This window comes from Leucopleurus acutus (genome assembly GCF_964270905.1).
Source record: "Leucopleurus acutus genome assembly, chromosome: X".
NCBI lineage: Eukaryota > Metazoa > Chordata > Mammalia > Artiodactyla > Delphinidae > Leucopleurus > Leucopleurus acutus.
Genome location: NC_139148.1, coordinates 53,489,174 through 53,508,636, shown reverse-complemented (window position 1 = coordinate 53,508,636; position 19,463 = coordinate 53,489,174). Strand labels below are relative to the sequence as shown.

Genomic DNA, 19,463 nt, shown 5'->3' with positions numbered 1-19,463 from the left:
TCCCCTATGTTTTATTCTAGGAGTTTTATAGTTTTTTTCTTGCATTTAGCTCTTTAATTCATTTTGAGTTAAGTTTTTTATATGATATAACGTAAGGGTCTAACATCATGCCAGTTTACCTGACACTATTTGTGGAAGAGACTGTCCTTTCCCCATTGTGTAGTCTTGGTACTCTTATCAAAAATCATTTACTGAAATATGCATAGGTTTATTTCTGGGCTCTATTCTGTTGCATTGGTCTGTATATCTGTTTTTATGCCAGTGGTACACATTTTGATTACTGTTGCTTTGTAGTATGTTTTGAAAATAGGAAGTGTGAGACCTCTAACTTTATTCTTCTTTTTCAAGATCGATTTTGCTATTTGGGATCCTTAGAGATTCCATATGAATTTTAGATTTTAGGATCATTCTATTATTTCTGCAAAATATTACTTCAGGATTTTGATTGGAACTGCATTGAATCTGTAGATCACTTTGGGTAGTGTGGAGTTTTGTTTTTTTTTTTTGCTGTACACAGGCCTCTCACTGTTGTGGCCTCTCCCGTTGTGGAGCACAGGCTCCGGACGTGCAGGCTCAGTGGCCATGACTCATGGGCCCAGCTGCTCCGCAGCGTGTGGGATCTTCCCAGACCGGGACACGAACCTGTGTCCCCTGCATTGTCAGGCAGACTCTCAACCACTGTGTCACCAGGGAAGCCCAGTGTGGACATTTTAACAATATTAAGTCTTCCAATCGACAAGCATGGAATATCAATTCTACTTATTTGTATCTTCTTTGACTTCTTTTAACAATGTTTTCTAGTTTTCAGTGTACAAGTCTTTCACCTCCTTGTAAGTTTATTCCTGAGTATTTTATCCTTCTAGATGCTATAGTGAATGGGATTGTTGTCTTATTTTCCTTTTTGGATTGGTCATTTTTAGCTTATAGAAATGCAACTGATTTTTGTATGTTGATTTTGTATCCTGAAACATTACTGAAATTGTTTATTGTAACAGTTTTTTGGTGGAATCCTTAGAATTTTCTACATATAAGATCATGTCATCTGTGAACAGAGATAATTTTACTTCTTCTTTTCCAATTTGGATGCCTTTTATTTCTTTTTCTTGTCTGATTGCTCTGGTTAGGACCTTCAGTACTGGAGAACAGTTTTAAGAATGACTTTACTGGATTGAGTCCTAGGGGCCAGTGTTCAAGAGAGATTTTTTTCTCAATCATAATTACTTTGGGTCATAGTAAAAATTAAAATGAAACATAGCATGTAACGCACAATAATTGGTGCATAGTAACTTCTATATTTTGTTATTACAGTTGTTCCTGTGTTTGAGAGGTGAAACTTGGAACCTAACCCTGGAAAATAAAAGGATGAAGTTGTAACTCCCTAAAGATGTGGTTCTCAATCTGGCTACTTACTGGAATCACCTGGGGAAACTTTTTCAAACTTCCAAGACCAAACAAATTACATCAAAACCCTTAGGAGTGGGAATCAGGCATCAGTATTTTTAAAGTTGCCCAGTTGATTCCAATATTTAGCTAAGCATTTATATATATATATATATATATATATATATATATGTGTGTGTGTGTGTGTACATATATATATACATTTATATTTATTAATCTATATTTACATTTATATATTTAATGATTTTGGCTTCCATTAATTTTGCATGTCTATGTTTTTCTCGACTGTATATTTTACTTAGATATATTGTTTGGAATGATTCACTGGTTCTCAATGATGGCTACACATTAGAATCACCTGTGGGGTTTTAAAAAATTCCACTTCCCCATCCCAGACCAATAAAATCAGTTTGGGGGCTGAGGCCTGCATAGTCCTTCTTTTGTTTTGTTTTTATTTTACATTGTTTTAAAGCTCCTCTGGTATATAACCCATGTTGAAGACCATTAATTTGCCTGAAAGGAAATTTGTGCTTGTGAGACTAAGACACTGCAGAGTTTTAATTGCTATAGATATAACCTAATTCTTTAGTTAGAATCTAAATATGTGAGCTTTTCTGGGTCAAACTATCCTGTAGTAATCACCTCTTATGGTTTATTAAGTGCCATTATATACATTTGATATTTATAATAAATTCACATGGCAGGCATAATTTTCCCCATTTTACAGGTGAGGCAACTGGTACAGAGAGTTGAAGTACGTTCCCTAAGGTTACCCTATTGGCAGAGCTGAATTTGTACCCAGGTTTCCTATTGCACAGTGTTGTTCTATAATATGCCATGCACACAACCTTGAAAAAAATATTTTCCCTCCAGTATGAGTACATACTCTCTTTCAGTCTTTTAACCAGAATAAATAATCACCCAATTTGAGTAGAATCTTTTTTGATCCAACCCTCTTTTTCTATATCTATTCAGTTTCACCTCAGGTTTGCCATTAACTTTCTATGTGTTTCAAGGAGGAAGGATTGCTAACTATGTCTGCTTGTAGATCAAGTGAGATAATTACTGAGAATTCAGGCCACTCCTTTCATTCTTTCTTTAAAAAAAGAAAACTTCAGTTTTTTGGAGCAATTTAGATTTACAGAAAAATTGGGATGTTTTCCCATATACACCCTCATCCACCCTCCCCCTGCCCTGTTCAGTTTCTCCTGTTATTGACATCTTGCATTAGTGTGATACATTTCTTACAATTGATGACCCAATATTGAAACATTATTATGATTAAGTTCATCATTTACATTAGGGTTCACTCTTGGTTTTGTACGTTTTATGGGTTTGGACAAATGTATCCATCAGTATGGTATCATATAGAATATTTTTATAGCCCTAAAATGCCTGCATGCTTTGCCCATTCATATCTCCTCCCACCCCCCAACTCCTGGAATCATAGATCTTTTTTCTGCCTCCAGAGTTTTGCCTTTTCCAGAATGCCACGGGGTTGGAATCATACAGTACGTAGCCTTTTCATATTTGCTTATTTCATTTAGCAATATACATTGAAGATTTCTCCATGTCTTTTCATGGCTTGATAGCTCATTTTTTAAATCACTGAATAGTATTCTAATGACTGAATGTAACACAGTTTCGTTATCCATTCACTTATTAAAGCATATCTTGGTTGCTTCCAAGTTTTGGCAATTATGAATAAAGTTGCAATAAATGTGTGCACGTTTTATGTGGGCATAAATTTTCAACTGATTGGGGCACATACCAAGGAGCACAGTTGCTGTATTTTATGGTAAGATTATGTTTAGTTTTGTATGAAACCACCAAAATGTCTTCCAAAGTGACTGTACTGTTTTGCATTCCTATAAGCAATGAATGAGAGTTCCCTTTGCTCTACATCCTCACCAGCATCTGTTGTCAGTGTTTAGGATTTTGGCTATTCTAATAGGTGTATAGTGGTATCTCATTGTTGTTTTAATTTCCATTTCCTTCATGACTTATGATGTGGAGCATCTTTTCATATGCTTATGTGCCATCTTCATATCTTCTTTTTTTTAAATTTATTTTTGGCTGTGTTGGGTCCTCATTGCTGTGCCCAGGCTTACTCTACTTGTGGTGAGAGGGGGCTACTCTTTGTTGTGGTGTGCCAGCTTCTCATTGCAGTGGCTTCTCTCATTGTGGAGCACAGGTTCTAGGCACACGGACTTCAGTATTTGCAACACGTGGGCTCTAGAGCTCAAGCACAGGAGCTGTGGTGCATGGGCTTAGTTGCTCCACAGCATGTTGGATCTTCCTGCACCAAGGCTCGAACCCATGTACCCTGCATTGAGAGGCGATTCTTAACCACTGCACCACCAGGGAAGTCCTGCATATCTTCTTTAGTGAGATGTCTATTCAGAACTTTGCCGATTTGTTTATTGGGTTGTCTGTTGTCTTATTGCTGAGTTTTAATTGTTCTTTATATATATGTATACCAGTCATTTTTCAGATATGTGTTTTTTTAACATCTTTATTAGAGTATAATTGCATTACAATGTTGTGTTAGTTTCTGTTGTATAACAAATTGAATCAGCTATGTGTATACATATATCCCCATATCCCTGCCCTCTTGCATCTCCCCGCCACCCTCCCTATCACACCCCTCTAGGTGGTCACAAAGCACTGAGCTGATCTGCCTGTGCTATGTGGCTGCTTCCCACTAGCTATCTATTTACATTTGGTAGTGTATATATGTCAGTGCTACTCTATCACTTAATTCCAGCTTACACTTCCCCCTCCCGTGTCCTCAAGTCCATTCTCTAGATCTACGTCTTTATTCCTGTCCTGTCCCTAGGTTCATCAGAACTATTTTTTTTGATTCCATATATATGTGTTAGCATATGGTGTTTGTTTTTCTCTTTCTGACTTACTTCACTGTGTATGACAGACTCTACGTTCATCCACCTCACCTCAAATAACTCAATTTCATTTCCTTTTATGGCTGAGTAATATTCCACTGTATATATGTGCCACATATTCTTTATCCATTCATCTGTCAATCGACACTTAGGTTGCTTCCATGTCCTGGCTACTGTAAATAGTGTTGCAATGAACACTGTGGCATATGACTCTTTGAATTATGGATTTCTCGGGGTATATGCCCGGTAGTGGGATTGCTGGGTCATATGGTAGTTATATTTTTTACTTTTAAGGAACGTCCATACTGTTCTCCATAGTGGCTGTATCAATTTACATTCCCATCAAGAGTGCAAGAAAGTTCCCTTTTCTCCACACCCACTCCAGCATTTATTGTTTGTACATTTTTTGATGATGGCTATTCTGACAGGTGTGCGGTGATACCTAATTGTAGTTTTGATATGCCTTTCTCAAATGATTAATGATGTTGAGCATCCTTTCATGTGTTAGTTGGCGATCTGTATATCTTCTTTGGAGAAATGTCTATTTAGGTCTTCTGCACATTTTTGGATTAGGTTGTTGTTGTTGTTTTTTTTTTTGTTACTGAGCTGCATGAGCTGCTAGTAAATTTTGGAGATTAATCCTTTGTCAATTGCTTCATCTGCAAATATTTTCTCCCATTCTGAGTGTTGTCTTTTCGTCTTGTTTATGGTTTCCTTTGCTGTGCAAAAGCTTTTAAGTTTCATTAGGTCCTACTTGTTTATTTTTGTTTTTATTTCCATTTCTCTAGGAGATGGGTTAAAAAGGATCTTGCTGTGATTTATGTAATAGTGTTCTGCCTATGTTTTCCTCTAAGAGTTTGATCATGTCTGGCCTTAAATTTATGTCTTTAATCCATTTTGAGTTTATTTTTGTGTATGGTGTTAGGGAGTGTTCTAATTTCATACTTTTACTTGAGGTTGTCCAGTTTTCCCAGCACCACTTATTGAAGAGACTGTCTTTATTCCACTGCATATTCTTGCCTACTTTATCAAAGATAAGGTGACCATATGTGGGTGGCTTTATCTCTGGGATTTCTATCTTGTTCCATTGACCTATATTTCTGTTTTTCTGCCAGTAGTGTACTGTTGATTACTGTAGCTTTGTAGTATAGTCTGAAGTCAGGGGGCCTGAATCCTCCTGCTATGTTTTTCTTTCTCAAGATGCTTTGGCTCTTCAGGGTCTTTTGTGTTTCCATACAAATTGTGCAATTTTTTGTTCTCATTCTTTGAAAAATGCCATTGGTTGTTTGATAGGGATTGCATTTAATCTGTAGATTGCTTTGGATTCTATAGTCATTTTCACAATGTTGATTCTTCCAATCCAAGAACATGGTATATCTCTCCATCTGTTTGTATCATCTTTAGTTTTTCATCAGTGACTTATACTTTTCTGCCTACAGGTCTTTTGTCTCCTAGGGTAGGTTTATTCCTAGGTATTTTATTATTTTTGTTGCAGTGGTAAATGGAAATGTTTCCTTAATTTCTCTTTCAGATTTTTCATCATGAGTGTATAGGAATGCCAGGGATTTCTGTGCATTAATTTTGTATCCTGCAACTTTACCAAATTCATTGATTAGCTCTAGTAGTTTTCCAGTAGCATCTTTAGGATTCTCTATGTATACTATCATGTCATCTGCAAACAGTGACAGCTTTACTTCTTCTTTTCCAATTTGAATTCCTTTTTTTTTTCTTCTCTGATTGCTGTAGTGAAAACTTCCAAAACGATGTTGAATAATAGTTGTGAGAGTGGGCAACCTTGTCTTGTTTCTGATCTTAGTGGATATAGTTTCTGTTTTTCACCATTGAGAATGATGTTGGCTGTGGGTTTGTCCTATGGGGCCTTTATTATGTTGAGGTAGGTTCCCTCTATGCCTACTTTCTGAAGAGTTTTTTATCATAAATGGGTGTTGAATTTTGTCAAAAGCTTTTTCTGCATCTATTGTGATTATCATGTGGTTTTTCTCCTTCAGTTTGTTAATATGGTGTATTGCATTGATTGATTCATGTATATTGAAGAATCCTTGCATTCCTGGGATAAACCCCTCTTGATCATGGTGTATGATTCTTTTAATGTGCTGTTGGATTGTGTTTGCTAGTATTTTGTTGAGGAGTTCTGCATCAATATTCATCAGTGTTATTAGACTGTAGTTGTCTTTCTTTGTGACATATTTGTCTGGTTTTGGTATCAGGGTGATGGTGGCTTCATAGAATGTGATTGGGAGTGCTCCTCCCTCTGCTATAGTTTGGAAGAGTTTGAGAATGACAGGTGTTAGCTCTTCTATAAATGTTTGAAAGAATCCTCCTGTGAATCCATCTGATCCTGGGCTTTTCTTTGTTGGAAAATTTTTTTATCACAGTCTCAATGTTAGTGCTTGTGATTGGTCTGTTTATATGTTCTATTTCTTCCTGGTTCAGTCACAGAACGTTGTACTTTCCTCAGAATTTGTCCATTTCTTCCAGGTGGTCCACTTTATTGGCATATAGTTGCTTGTAGTAATCTCTCATGATCCTTTGTATTTCTGCGGTGTCACTTGTTACTTTTCCTTTTTCATTTGTAATTCTGTTCGTTTGAGTCTTCTGACTTTTTTTCTTGATGAGTCTGGCTAATGGTTTATCAGTTTTGTTTATCTTTTCAAAGAACCAGCTTTTAGTTTTATTGATCTTTGCTACTGTTTCCTTAATTTCTTTTATTTCATTTCTTTCATGTATTTCTGATATGATCTTTATGATTTCCTTCCTTCTGCTAACTTTGGGGTTTTTTTGTTATTTTTTCTCTAATTGCTTTAGGTGCAAGGTTAGGTTGTTTATTTGAGATGTTTCTTGTTTCTTGACGTAGGACTGTATTACTATAAACTTCCCTCTTAGAACTGCTTTTGCTGCATCCAATAGGTTTTGGGTCATTGTGTTTTCATTGTCATATGTTTCTTGGTAATTTTTGATTTCTTCAGTGATCTTTGGTTATTTGGTAGTGTATTGTTTAGCCTCTGTGTGTTTGTATTTCTTTCAGGTTTTTTTTTTCTGTAATTGATATCTAGTCTGATAGCATTGTGGTCATGAAAGATACTTGATAAAATTTCGATTTTCTTAAATTTACCAAGGCTTGATTTGTGACCCAATATATGATCTTCTGGAGAATGTTCCATGAGCACTTGAGAAGAAAGGGTATTCTGTTTTTTGGGGTATGGAATGCCCTATAACTATCAATTAAGTCCATCTTGTTTTATGTGTAATTTACAGCTTGTGTTGCCTTATTTATGTTCATTTTGGATGATCTGTCCATTGGTGAAATTGGGGTGTTAAAGTCCCCTACTCTTATGTGCTGCTGTTGATTTCCCCTTTTATGGCTGTTAGCATTTGCATTATGTATTGAGGTGCTCTTATACTGTGTTCATAAATATTTACAATTGTTATATCTTGTTCTTGGATTGATCCCTTGATCATTATGTAGTGTCTTTCTTTGTCTCTTGGAAGAGTCTTTATTTTAAAGTCTATTTTGTCTGATATGAGAAATGCTACTCCAGGTTTATTTTGATTTCCATTTTCATGGAATATCTTTTTCCATACCCTCATGTCCAGTCTGTATGTGTCCCTAGGTCTGAAATGGGTCTCTTGTAGACAGCGTATATATGGGTCTTGTTTTTGTATCCATTCAGCCAGTCTCTGCCTTTTAGTAGGAGCATTTAATCCATTCACTTTTAAGGTAGTTATCAATATGTATGTTCCTATTACCATTTTCTTAATTGTTTTGGCTTTGTTGTTGTAGGTCTTTTCCTTCTCTTGTGTTTCCTGCCTAGAGCAGCTCCTTTAGCATTTGTTGTAAAAGTGGTTTTGTGGTGATGAATTATCTTAACTTTTGCTTGTTTGTAAAGATTTTAATTTCTCCATCAAATGTGAATGGGATCCTTGCTGGGTGGAGTCATCTTGGTTGTAGGATTTTCCCTTTTATCACCTTAAATATGTCCTGCCACTGCCTTCTGGCTTGCAGTGTTTCTGGTGAAAGATCAGCTGTTAACCTTATGGGGATTTCCTTGTATGTTATTTGTTGTTTTTCCCTTGCTGCTTTTAATATTTTTTCTTTGTATTTAATTTTTGATAGTTTGATTAATATGTGTCCTGGCATGTTTATCCTTGGATTTATCCTGTATGGGACTCTCTGTGCCTCCTGGACTTGATTGACTATTTCCTTTCCCATATTAGGGACGTTTTCAACTATAATCTCTTCAAATATTTTCTCAGTCCCTTTCTTTTTCTCTTCTTCTTCTGGGACCCCTATAATTCCACTGTTGGTGCATTTAATGTTGTCCCATAGGGGTCTGAGACTGTCCTCAATTCTTTTCATTCTTTTTTCCTTTTTCTGCTCTGAGGTAGTTTTTTCCACTATTATCTTCCATGTCACTTTTCCATTCTTCTGCCTCAGTTATACTGGTATTGATTCCTTCTAGAGAATTTTTAATGTCATTTATTGTGTTGTTCATCATTGTTTCTTTGCTCTTTTGTTCTTATAGGTCCTTGTTAAGTGTTTCTTGTATTTTCTCCATTCTATTTCCAATATTTTGGATCACCTTTACTATCCTTATTCTGAATTCTTTTTCAGGTAGACTGCCTATTTCCTCCTCATTTGTTTGGTCTGGTGGGTTTTTACCTTGCTTCTTCATCTTCTGTGTGTTTGTCTGTCTTCTCATTTTGCTTAACTTACTGTGTTTGGTGTCTCCTTTTTGCAGGCTGCAGGTCCGTAGTTCCCATAGTTTTTGGTGTCTGACCCCAGTGGTTAAGGTTGGTTCAGTGGGTTGTGTAGGCTTTCTGGTGAAGAGGACTGGTGCCTGTTTTCTGTTGCATAAGCCTGGATATTCTCTTTCTGGTGGGCAGGACTGCATTCAGTGGTTTGTTTTTGGGTGTATGCTACCTTATTATGATTTTATGAAGCCTCTCTGCTAATGGGTGGGGTTGTGTTCCTATGTTGCTAGTTGTTGGAATCTGGTGTCAAGCACTGAAGCTTGCTGGTTATTGAATGGAGCTGGGTCTTAGTGTTGAGATGGAGCTATCTGGGAGAGTTTTCGCCATTTGATGTTATGTGGAGCTGGGAGGTCTCTTGTCAATCAATGTTCTGAACTCAGCTCTCCCACGTCAGAGGCACAGGTCTGAAACCTGGTCAGAGCACCAAGATCCTTTCATCCACGCAGCTCAGAAGAAAAGGGAGAAGAAAAATAGAAAGAAAGAAAAATAAATAAATAAATAAAATAAAGTTATTAAAATAAAAAATAAACATTATTAAAAATTAAGAAAAAATAAAAAGTAATAAGAAAAGAAAGAAAGAAAGAAGAGAGCACCCAAACCGAAAAACAAATCTACCAATGATAATATATTCTGAATACTAAACTAAGATAAACATAAACCATAAACAAGTTAGATGTAGAAAGTAAACCCCAAGTCTACAGTTGCTCCCCAAATCCACTGCCTCAATTTTGGGATGATTAGTTGTCTATTCAGGTATTCCACAGATGCAGTGTACATCAAGTTGATTGTGGAGATTTAATCCACTGCTCCTGGGGCTGTTGGGAGAAATTTCCCTTTCTCTTCTTTTTTCCCACAGGTCCTGGGGTTCAGCTTTTGATTTGACCCCACCTCTGTGTGTAGGTCACCTGAGGGCATCTGTTCTTCATTCAGACTGGACAGGGGTAAAGTAGTAGCTGATTAGGTGGCTCTGGCTCACTCAGGCTGGGGGGAGGAAGGGTTATATAATGTGGGGTTATATAATGCGGGGGGCAGGCCTTTGTCAGCAGAGGCCGGTGTGACGTTGCAGCAGCCTGAGGCGTGCCGTTTGTTCTCCCGGTGAAGTTTTCCTTGGATTACAGGACCCTGGCAGTGGCAGGCTGTGCGTGCTCCTGGGAGGAGCATGCTCCTGCTTGCACACAGGCTTCTTGGTGGCTGCAGCAGCAACCTTATCATTTCATGCCCGTCTTGGTGTCTGCGCTGATAGTCACGGATCACGTCCAACTCTGGAGCTCGTTTAGGCAGTGCTCTGAATCCCCTCTCCTCCTGCACCCCAAAACAATGGTCTCTTGCCTCTTAGGCAGTTCCAGACCTTTTCCTGGGCTCCCTCCCTGTTAGCTGTGGTGCACTAGCCCCTTTCAGGCTGTCTTCACACAGCCAAACCCAGTCCTCTCCCTGGGATCTGAACTTCAAAGCTGGAGCCTCAGCTCCCTTCTCCCACCCGTTCCAGTGGGTAAGCAGACAAGCCTCTCAGGCTGCTGAGTGCTGGTTGGCACTGATACTCTGTGTGGGAATCTCTCCGCTTTGCCCTCTGCATCCTTACTGCTGCATTCTCTTCTATGGCTCCGAAGCTTCCCACCCCCCCCCCATCTTTGCCAGTGAAGGGGCTTCCTAGTGTGGGGAAAGATTTCCTCCTTCACAGCTCCATCCCTGTGGTGCAGGTTCTGTCCCTATGCTTTTGTCTCTGTTTTTTCTTTTGCCCTACCCTGGTACATGGGGAGTTTCTTGCCTTTTGGGAAGTCTGAGGTCTTCTGCCAGCGTTCAGTAAGTATTCTGTAGGAGTTGTTCCGCATGTAGATGTATTTCTGATGTATTTGTAGGGGGAAGGTGATCTCCAAGTCTTACTCCTTCACCATCTTGAAGGTCTACCTTCCTTACTGATCTTAATCATTTCTAGTTTTTGACTTAAAGTGAGAGACATGCTTCTCTTCCTTTTACTTGAACAGTAGAAGCCATTGTAGTGTTGTTAATTGGCCTATTTTCAATACTGTGGTGTCTCAGGGAATAGGGAGGCCCCAAGGAGAGGGAGAGAGAAGGGGAATGGCTGTTGGTGGAGTAGTGAGAACACAGACAACATTTATTGATTGAGTTCCCTGTCTTGTATGCACATGGTTAATGTCATCCCCAAACAATTATAATAGAAGCATCAAAGATCACTGATTACACATCACCATAACAAATATAATAAAAAGGAAAGGTTTGAAACATTGTGAGAATTAGCAAAATTTGGCACAGAGACATGAAATGAGCAAATCCTTTTGGAAAATGGCACAGATAGAATTGTTAGACACAGGTTTGCCACAAACCTTCAATTTGTATAAAACTAAATATCTGCAGAGAGCAATGAAACACATTAAAACAAGGTATGCCTGGACCTATTAATTTATCCCCCTTTTCTTCTATTTCCCTTCCTTATTATATGCAAGCATTCTAATGTGACTAATGTTATATTTGAATATGTCTTTTTTTAAAACATCTTTTTCGGAGTATAATTGCTTTAAAATGGTGTGTAGTTTCTGCTTTATAACAAACTGAATGAGTTATACACACACATATGTTCCCATATCTTTTACCTCTTGCATCTCCCTCCTTCCCACCCTCCCTATGCTACCCCTCTAGGTGGTCACAAAGCACCGAGCTGATCTCCCTGTGCTATCCGGCTGCTTCCCAGTAGCTATCTATTTTGCGTTTGGTAGTGTATATATGTCCATGCCACTCTCTCACATTGTCCCAGCTTACCATTCCCCCTCCCTGTATCCTCAGGTCCATTCTCTAGTAGGTCTGTGTCTTTATTCCCGTCTTGCCCCTAGGTTCTTCATGACCTTATTTTTTCTTAATTCCATATATGTGTGTTAGCATACGGTATTTATTTTTCTCTTTCTGACTTACTTCCCTCTATATGACAGACTCTAGTTCCATCCACCTCACTACAAATAATTCAATTTCATTTCTTTTTACAGTTGAATAATATTCCATTGTATATATGTGCCATATTTTCTTCATCCATTTATCTGTTGATGGACAATTAGATTGCTTCCATGTCCTGGCTATTGTAAATAGAGCTGCAATGAACATTTTGGTACATGACTCTTTTTGAATTATGGTTTTCTCAGGGTATATGCCAAGTAGTGGGATTGCTCGGTCATATAGTAGTTCTATTTTTAGTTTTTAAGGAACCTCCATACTGTTCTCCATAGTGGCTGTATCAATTTACATTCCCACCAACAGTGCAGGAGGGTGCCCTTTTCTCCACACCCTCTCCAATGTTTATTGTTTGTAGATTTTTTGATGATGGCCATTCTGACCGGTGTGAGATGATATCTCACTGTAGTTTTGATTTGCATTTCTCTAATGATTAATGATGTTGATCATTCTTTCATGTGTTTGTTGGCAGTCTGTATATCTTCTTTGGAGAAATGTCTATTTAGGTCTTCTGCCCATTTTTGGATTGGATTGTTTGTTTTTTTGTTATTGAGCTTCATGAGCTGCTTGTAAATTTTGGAGATTAATCCTTTGTCAGTTGCCTCATTTGCAAATATTATCTCCCATTCTGAGGGTTGTCTTTTGGTGTTGTTTATGGTTTCCTTTGCTGTGCAAAAGCTTTTAAGATTCATTAGGTCCCATTTGTTTATTTTTGTTTTTATTTCCATTTCTCTAGGAGGTGGGTGTAAAAGGATCTTACTGTGATTTATGTCATAGAGTGTTCTGCCTATGTTTTCCTCTAAGAGTTTGATAGTTTCTGGCCTTACATTTAGGCCTTTAATCCATTTTGAGTTTATTTTTGTGTATGTTGTTAAGGAGTGTTCTAATTTCATTCTTTTACATGTAGCTGTCCTGTTTTCCCAGCACCACTTATTTAAGAGGCTGTCTTTTCTCCAGTGTATATTCTTGCCTCCTTTATCAAAGATAAGGTGACCGTAAATGCGTGGGTTTATTGCTGGGTATTCTATCCTGTTCCATTGATCTATATTATTATTTTTGTGCCAGAACCATACTGGCTTGATTGCTGTAGCTTTGTAGTATAGTCTTAAGACAGGGAGCCTGATTCCTCCAGCTCCATGTTTCTTTCTCAAGATTGATTTGGCTATTCAGGTTATTTTGTTTTTCCATACAAATTGTGAACATTTTTGTTCTAGTTCTGTGAAAAATGCCAGTGTTAGTTTGATAGAAAGCTACAGGCCAATATCACTGATGAACATAGATGCAGAAATCCTCAACAAGATACTAGCAAACAGAATCCAACAGCATATTAAAAGGATCATACAACATGATCAAGTGGGATTTATCCCAGGAATGCAAGCATTCTTCAATATGCGCAAATCAATCAATGTGATACACCATATTAACAAATTGAAGGAGAAAAACCACATGATCATCTCAATAGTTGCAGAGAAATCTTTCAACAAAATTCAACAAACATTTATGTTAAAATACTCTCCAGAAAGTAGGCATAGAGGGAACTTTCCTCAACATAATAAAGGCCATATATGACAAACCCACAGCCAACATCATCCTCAATGGTGAAAAACTGAAACCATTTCCACTAAGATCAGAAAAAAGAAATGGTTGCCCACTGTCACTACTCTTATTCAACATAGTTTTGGAAGTTTTTGGCACAGCAATGAGAGAAGAAAAAGAAATAAAAGCAATCCAAATTGGGAAAAGAGTAAAACTGTCACTGTTTGAAGATGACATTATACTATATATACAGAATCCTAAAGTTGCTACCAGAAATCTACTAGAGCTAATTAATGAATTTGGTATAATAGCAGGATACAAAATTAAGGCATAGAAATTTCTTGCATTCCTATACACTAATGATGAAAAATCTGAAAGTGAAATTAAGAAAACACTCCCATTTACCATTGCAACTAAAAGAATAACATATCTAGGAATAAACCTACCTAAGGAGACAAAAGATCTGTGTGCAGAAAATTATGAGACACTGATGAAAGAAATTAAAGATGGTACAAATAGATGGAGAGATACACCATGTTCTTGGATTGGCAGAATCAACATTGTAAAAATGACTATACTACACAAAGCAATCTACAGATTCAATGAATATGTCCTTTAAAACATGATGGCTGTTCCATATGCATGAATTTTTAATTTATGTAACTAGTGATATCTGCAGTATATCATTCTGTTTCTTACTTTTTCACTAAATTATGCATTTCTTGGATCTATTCATGTTGCTATGTGTACCTCCAATGCATTGGTTCTAATACTTGCTTAATGCTCCACCACATCTGACCTATCTATTCTGCCAGTGATGGAAATGTTCATTCTTGTATATATCCTCTTTAGAACCTGTATGAAAATTTCTTTGGGCTCATTTTCAAGAATAGAATTCCTGTGTCATAGAGTGTACTTTTTTATGTGTATTTTCCTTATGTAGTACCAGATTGCCCTCCTAAATAGTCTCAATCTCTCTATACCCCCTCACCCCCTGCCAGTTGTAGTAGATGAGGGTTCTTTTATCCCCACATCCCTATCAACACTTGGCATTTTCTAGCCTTCCAGTTTTTGCCAGTCTTACAGCCTTAAAGCAATATCTTTTGGTTTTAATTTTCGTTTATATGATTCCAATGTTTTGAGTGTCTCTTCATGGTTGTATGCTTATTGGATTTCCTATTCTGTAACTTGCCTTTTTATGTTTTGCCTCTTTTTCTATTACAGCCTCTGTCTTTTTCTCTTTGAATTACAGTAGTCCTTTATATTGTCTAGATAATAATCTCTTGTTTGGTTTTTCATTTTATTTTATTTTTTTATACACCAGGTCCTTATTAGTCATCAATATTATACACATCAGTGTATACGTGTCAGTCCAAATAGACCAATTCATCACAACACCACTCCCACCCCTCTGCTGCTTTCCCCCCTTGGTGTCCATACATTTGTTCTCTACATCTGTGTCTCAATTTCTGCCCTGCAAACCGGTTCATCAGTACCAGTTTTATAGGTTCCACATATATGCGTTAATATATGATATTTGTTTTTCCCTTTCTGACTTACTTCACTCTGAATGACAGTCACTAGATCCATCCATGTCTCAACAAATGACTGAATTTCATTCCTTTATATGGCTGAGTAATATTCCATTGTATATACATACCACATCTTCTTTATCCATTCCTCTGTCGATAGGCATTTAGGTTGCTTCCATGATCTGGCTACTGTAAATAGTGCTGCAATGAACATTGGGGTGCATGTGTCTTTTTGAATTATAGTTTTATCTGGGTATATGCCCAGTAGTGGGATTGCTCAATCATATGGTAATTCTATTTTTAGTTTTTTAAGGAACCTCCATACTGTTCTGCATAGTGGCTGTATCAATTTACATTCCCCCCAACAGTGCAAGAGGGTTCCCTTTTCTCCACACCCTCTCCAGCATTTATTGTTTGTAGATTTTCTGATTATGCCCATTCTAACTGTTGTGAAGTGATACCTCATTGTAGTTTCGATTTGCATTTCTATAATAATTAGTGATGTTGAGCAGCTTTCCATGTGCTTCTTGGCCACCTGTATGTCTTCTTTGGAGAAATGTCTATTTAGGTCTTCTGCCCATTTTTGGACTGGGTTGTTTGTTTTCTAAATATCGAGCTGCATGAGCTGTTTATATATTTTGGAGACTAATCCTTTGTTGATTCATTTGCAAATATTTTCTCCCATTCTGAGGGTTGTATTTTAATCTTGTTTATGGTTTCCTTTGCTGTGCAAAAACTTTGAAGTTTCATTAGGTCCCATTTGTTTATTTTTGTTTTTATTTCCATTACTCTAGGAGGTGGATCAAAAAAGATACTGCAGTGATTTTTGCCAGAGTGTTCTGCCTATGTTTTCCTGTAAGAGTTTTATATTGTCCGGTCTTACATTTAGGTCTCAAATGCATTTTGAGTTTATTTTTGTGTATGGTGTTAGGGAGTGTTCTAATTTCATTCTTTTACATGTAGCTGTCCAGTTTTCCCAGCAACACTTATTGAAGAGACTGTCTTTTCACCATTGTATATCTTTGCCTCCTTTGTCATAGATTAGTTGACCATAGGTGCATGGGTTTATCTCTGGGTTTCTGTCTTGTTCCATTGATCTATGTTTCTGGTTTTATGCCAGTACCATATTGTCTTGATTACTGTAGCTTTGTGGTATAGTCTGAAGTCACTGAGTCTGATTCCTCCAGCTCCGTTTTTTTCCCTCAAGACAGCTTTGGCTATTCGGGGTCTTTTTTGTCTCCATCCAAATTTTAAGATTTTTTTGTTCTAGTTCCTTAAAATATGCCACTGGTAATTTGATAGGGATTGAATTAATTCTGTAGATTGCTTTGGGTAGTATAGTCATTTTCACTGTATTGATTCTTCCAATCCAAGAACATGGTATATCTCTCCATCTGTTGGTTTCATCTTTAATTTCTTTCATAAGTGTCATAGTTTTCTGCATACTGGTCTTTGTCTCCCTAGGTAGGTTTATTCCTAGATATTTTATTCTTTTTGTTGCAGTGGTAAATGGGAGTGTTTCCTTAATTTCTCTTTCAGATTTGTCATCATTAGTGTATAGTAATGCCAGAGATTTCTGTGCATTAATTTTGTATCCTGCAACTTTACCAAATTCATTGATTAACAATAGTAGTTTTCTGGTGGCAACTTTAGGATTCTCTCTGTATAATATCATGTCATCTGCAAACAGTGACAGTTTTACTACTTCTTTTCCAATTTGTATTCCTTTTATTTCTTTTTCTTCTCTGATTGCTTGGCTAGGACTTCCAAAATCATGTTCAATATTAGTGCTGAGAGTGGACATCCTTGTCTTCCTGATCTTAGAGGAAATGCTTTCAGTTTTTCACCATTGAGAATGATGTTTGCTGTGGGTTTGTCATATATGGCCTTTATTATATTGAGGTAAGTTCCCTCTATGCACACTTTCTGGAGTGTTTTTATCATAAATGGGTGTTGAATTTTGTCAAAAGCTTTTTGCTTGTATTGAGATGATCATATGGTTTTTATTCTTCAATTTGTTAATATGGTTTATCACATTGATTGATTTACGTATATTGAAGAATCCTTGTATCCCTGGGATAAATCCTATGTGATCATGGTATATAATCCTTTTAATGTATTGTGGGATTCTGTTTGGTAGTATTTTGTTGAGGATATTTGTGTCTATATTCATCAATGATATTGTTATGTAATTTTCTTTTTATGTAGTATCTTTGTCTGGTATTGGTATCAGAATGATGGTGGCCTCGTAGAATGAGTTTGGGAGTGTTCCTGCCTCTGCTATTTTTTGGAAGAGTTTGAGAAGGATGGGTGTTAGCTCTTCTCTAAATGTTTGATATAATTCACCTGTGTAGCCATCTGTTGCTGGACTTTTGTTTGTTGGAAGGTTTTCAATCACAGTTTCAATTTCATTCTTTTTGATTGTTCTGTTCATATTTTCTATTTCTTCCTAGTTCAGTCTTGGAAGGTTATATCTTTCTAAGAGTTTGTCAATTTCTTCCAGGTGTTCTATTTTATTGGCATAGAGTTTCTTGTAGTAGTCACTTAGGACGCTTTGTATTTCTGAGGTGTCTGTTGTAACTTCTCCTTTTTCATTTCTAATTTTATTGATTTGAGCTCTCTCCCTCTTTTTCTTGATGAGTCTGCCTAATGGTTTATCAATTTTCTTTATCTTCTCAAAGAACCAGCTTTTAGTTTTATTGATCATTGCTATTGTTTTCTTTGTTTCCATTTCATTTATTTTTGCTCTCATCTTTATGATTTCTTTCCTTCGGCTAACTTTGGGTTTTGTTCTTCTTTTTCTGGTTCCTTTAGGTGTAAGGGTAGATTTTTCTTTTTTCATGAGGTAGACTTGTATAGGTATAAACCTCCATCATAGAACTGCTTTTGCTGCATCCCTTAGGTTTTGGATCATCATGTTTTCATTGTCATTTTTCTCTAGGTATTTTTTGATTTCCTCTTTGATTTCTTCAGTGATCTCTTTGTTATTTAGTAACTTATTGTTTAGCCTCCATGTGTTTGTATTTTTTACATTATTTTCTCTGTAATTCATTTCTAATCTCATAATGTTGTGGTCAGAAAAGATGCTTGAGAGAGCTGGAACTACCGCAGCTCGGGGTCTCTTCCCTCTGCCATCACAGAACTGCCCCAGAGGCCGAGGGGAGGGCAGCCTCACTGAGGCTGCCGGCTCTGCAGGGTCCCCAGTGCCCGAAGCCATGACAGTCATGCGGACGACAGGCCGGATACACCAGAAATACCTCTACACGTGGAACAACACCTACAGAACACCTACTGAATGCTGGCAGAAGACCTCAGACCTCACAAAAGACAAGAAACTCCCCACATAACTGGGTAGGGCAAAAGAAAAAATGAAAAAACAGAGACAAAAGAATAGGGACGGGACCTGCACCAGTGGGAGGGAGCTGTGAAGGAGGAAATGTTTCCACACACTAGGAAGCCCCTTTGCATGTGGAGACTGCGGTTGGTGCAGTGGGGGAGCTTCGGAGCCATGGAGCAGAGCGCAACAACAGGGGTACGGAAGGCAAAGTGGGGAGATTCCCACACAGAGGATCAGTGCCGACTGGCACTCACCAGCCTCAGAGGCTTGTCTGCTCACCCGCTGGGGCAGGCGAGGCTGCGAGCTGAGGCTTGGGGTTCGGTCGGAGTGCAGGGAGAGGACTGGTGTTAGCGGCGTGAACACAGCCTGAAGGGGTTAGTGCACCACGGCTAGCCGGGAGGGAGTCTGGGAAAAGGTCTGAAGCTGTTGAAGACGCAAGAGACTTTTTCTTCCCTATTTGTTTCCTGGTGCATGAGGAGAGGGGATTAAGAGCGCTACTTAAAGGAGCTCCAGAGACGGGCGCTTGCCAAGGCTAAAAGCACGGACCCCAGAGATGGGCATGAGACGCTAAGGCTGCTGCTGCTGCCACCAAGAAGCCTGCGTGTGAGCACAGGTCACTATTCACACCCCTCTTCTGGGGAGCCTGTGCAGCCCACCACTGCCAGGATCCGGGTATCCAGGGACAACTTCCCTGGGAGAATGCATGGCGAGCCTCAGGCTGGTGCAATGTCACACTGGCCTCTGCCACCGCAGGCCTTCTACGCACTCCATGCCTGTCCCTTCCCCAGGTCTGAGTGAGCCAGAGTCCCCGAATCAGCGGCTCCTTTAACCCCGTCCTGTTTGAGCGAAAAACAGACGCCCTCTGGCGACCTACACAAAGAGGCAGGACCAAATCCAAACACCTGGAAGCTGTGAGAACAAAGAAGAGAAAGGGAAATCTCTCCCAGCAGCCTCAGAAGCAGAATAAAGCTCCACAATCAACTTGATATACCCTGCATCTGTGGAATACATGAGCAAGATTTA

At 38.2% G+C, this 19,463-nt stretch overlaps 2 protein-coding genes across 2 annotated transcripts in view; one reads left to right on the top strand and one right to left on the bottom strand.

The window, feature by feature from the left end:
- LOC309978573 (endogenous retrovirus group K member 25 Env polyprotein-like) overlaps positions 1–18,329 on the bottom strand; it is a gene marked incomplete at both ends in the record, with an annotated part of 62,936 nt that extends 44,607 nt beyond the window's left edge. Inside the window, one exon of the mRNA XM_082865101.1 lies at positions 18,210–18,329. Coding sequence (XP_082721227.1) covers positions 18,210–18,329 — 120 coding nt within the window. The remainder of the gene's footprint in view (positions 1–18,209) is intronic.
- A 282-nt stretch (positions 18,330–18,611) lies between these two features.
- The window catches only part of MTMR8 (myotubularin related protein 8), a gene marked incomplete at both ends in the record, with an annotated part of 174,262 nt that continues 173,410 nt past the window's right edge, over positions 18,612–19,463 (top strand). The window contains one exon of the mRNA XM_082865100.1: positions 18,612–18,635. Within this exon, the coding sequence (XP_082721226.1) occupies positions 18,612–18,635 (24 nt within the window). The remainder of the gene's footprint in view (positions 18,636–19,463) is intronic.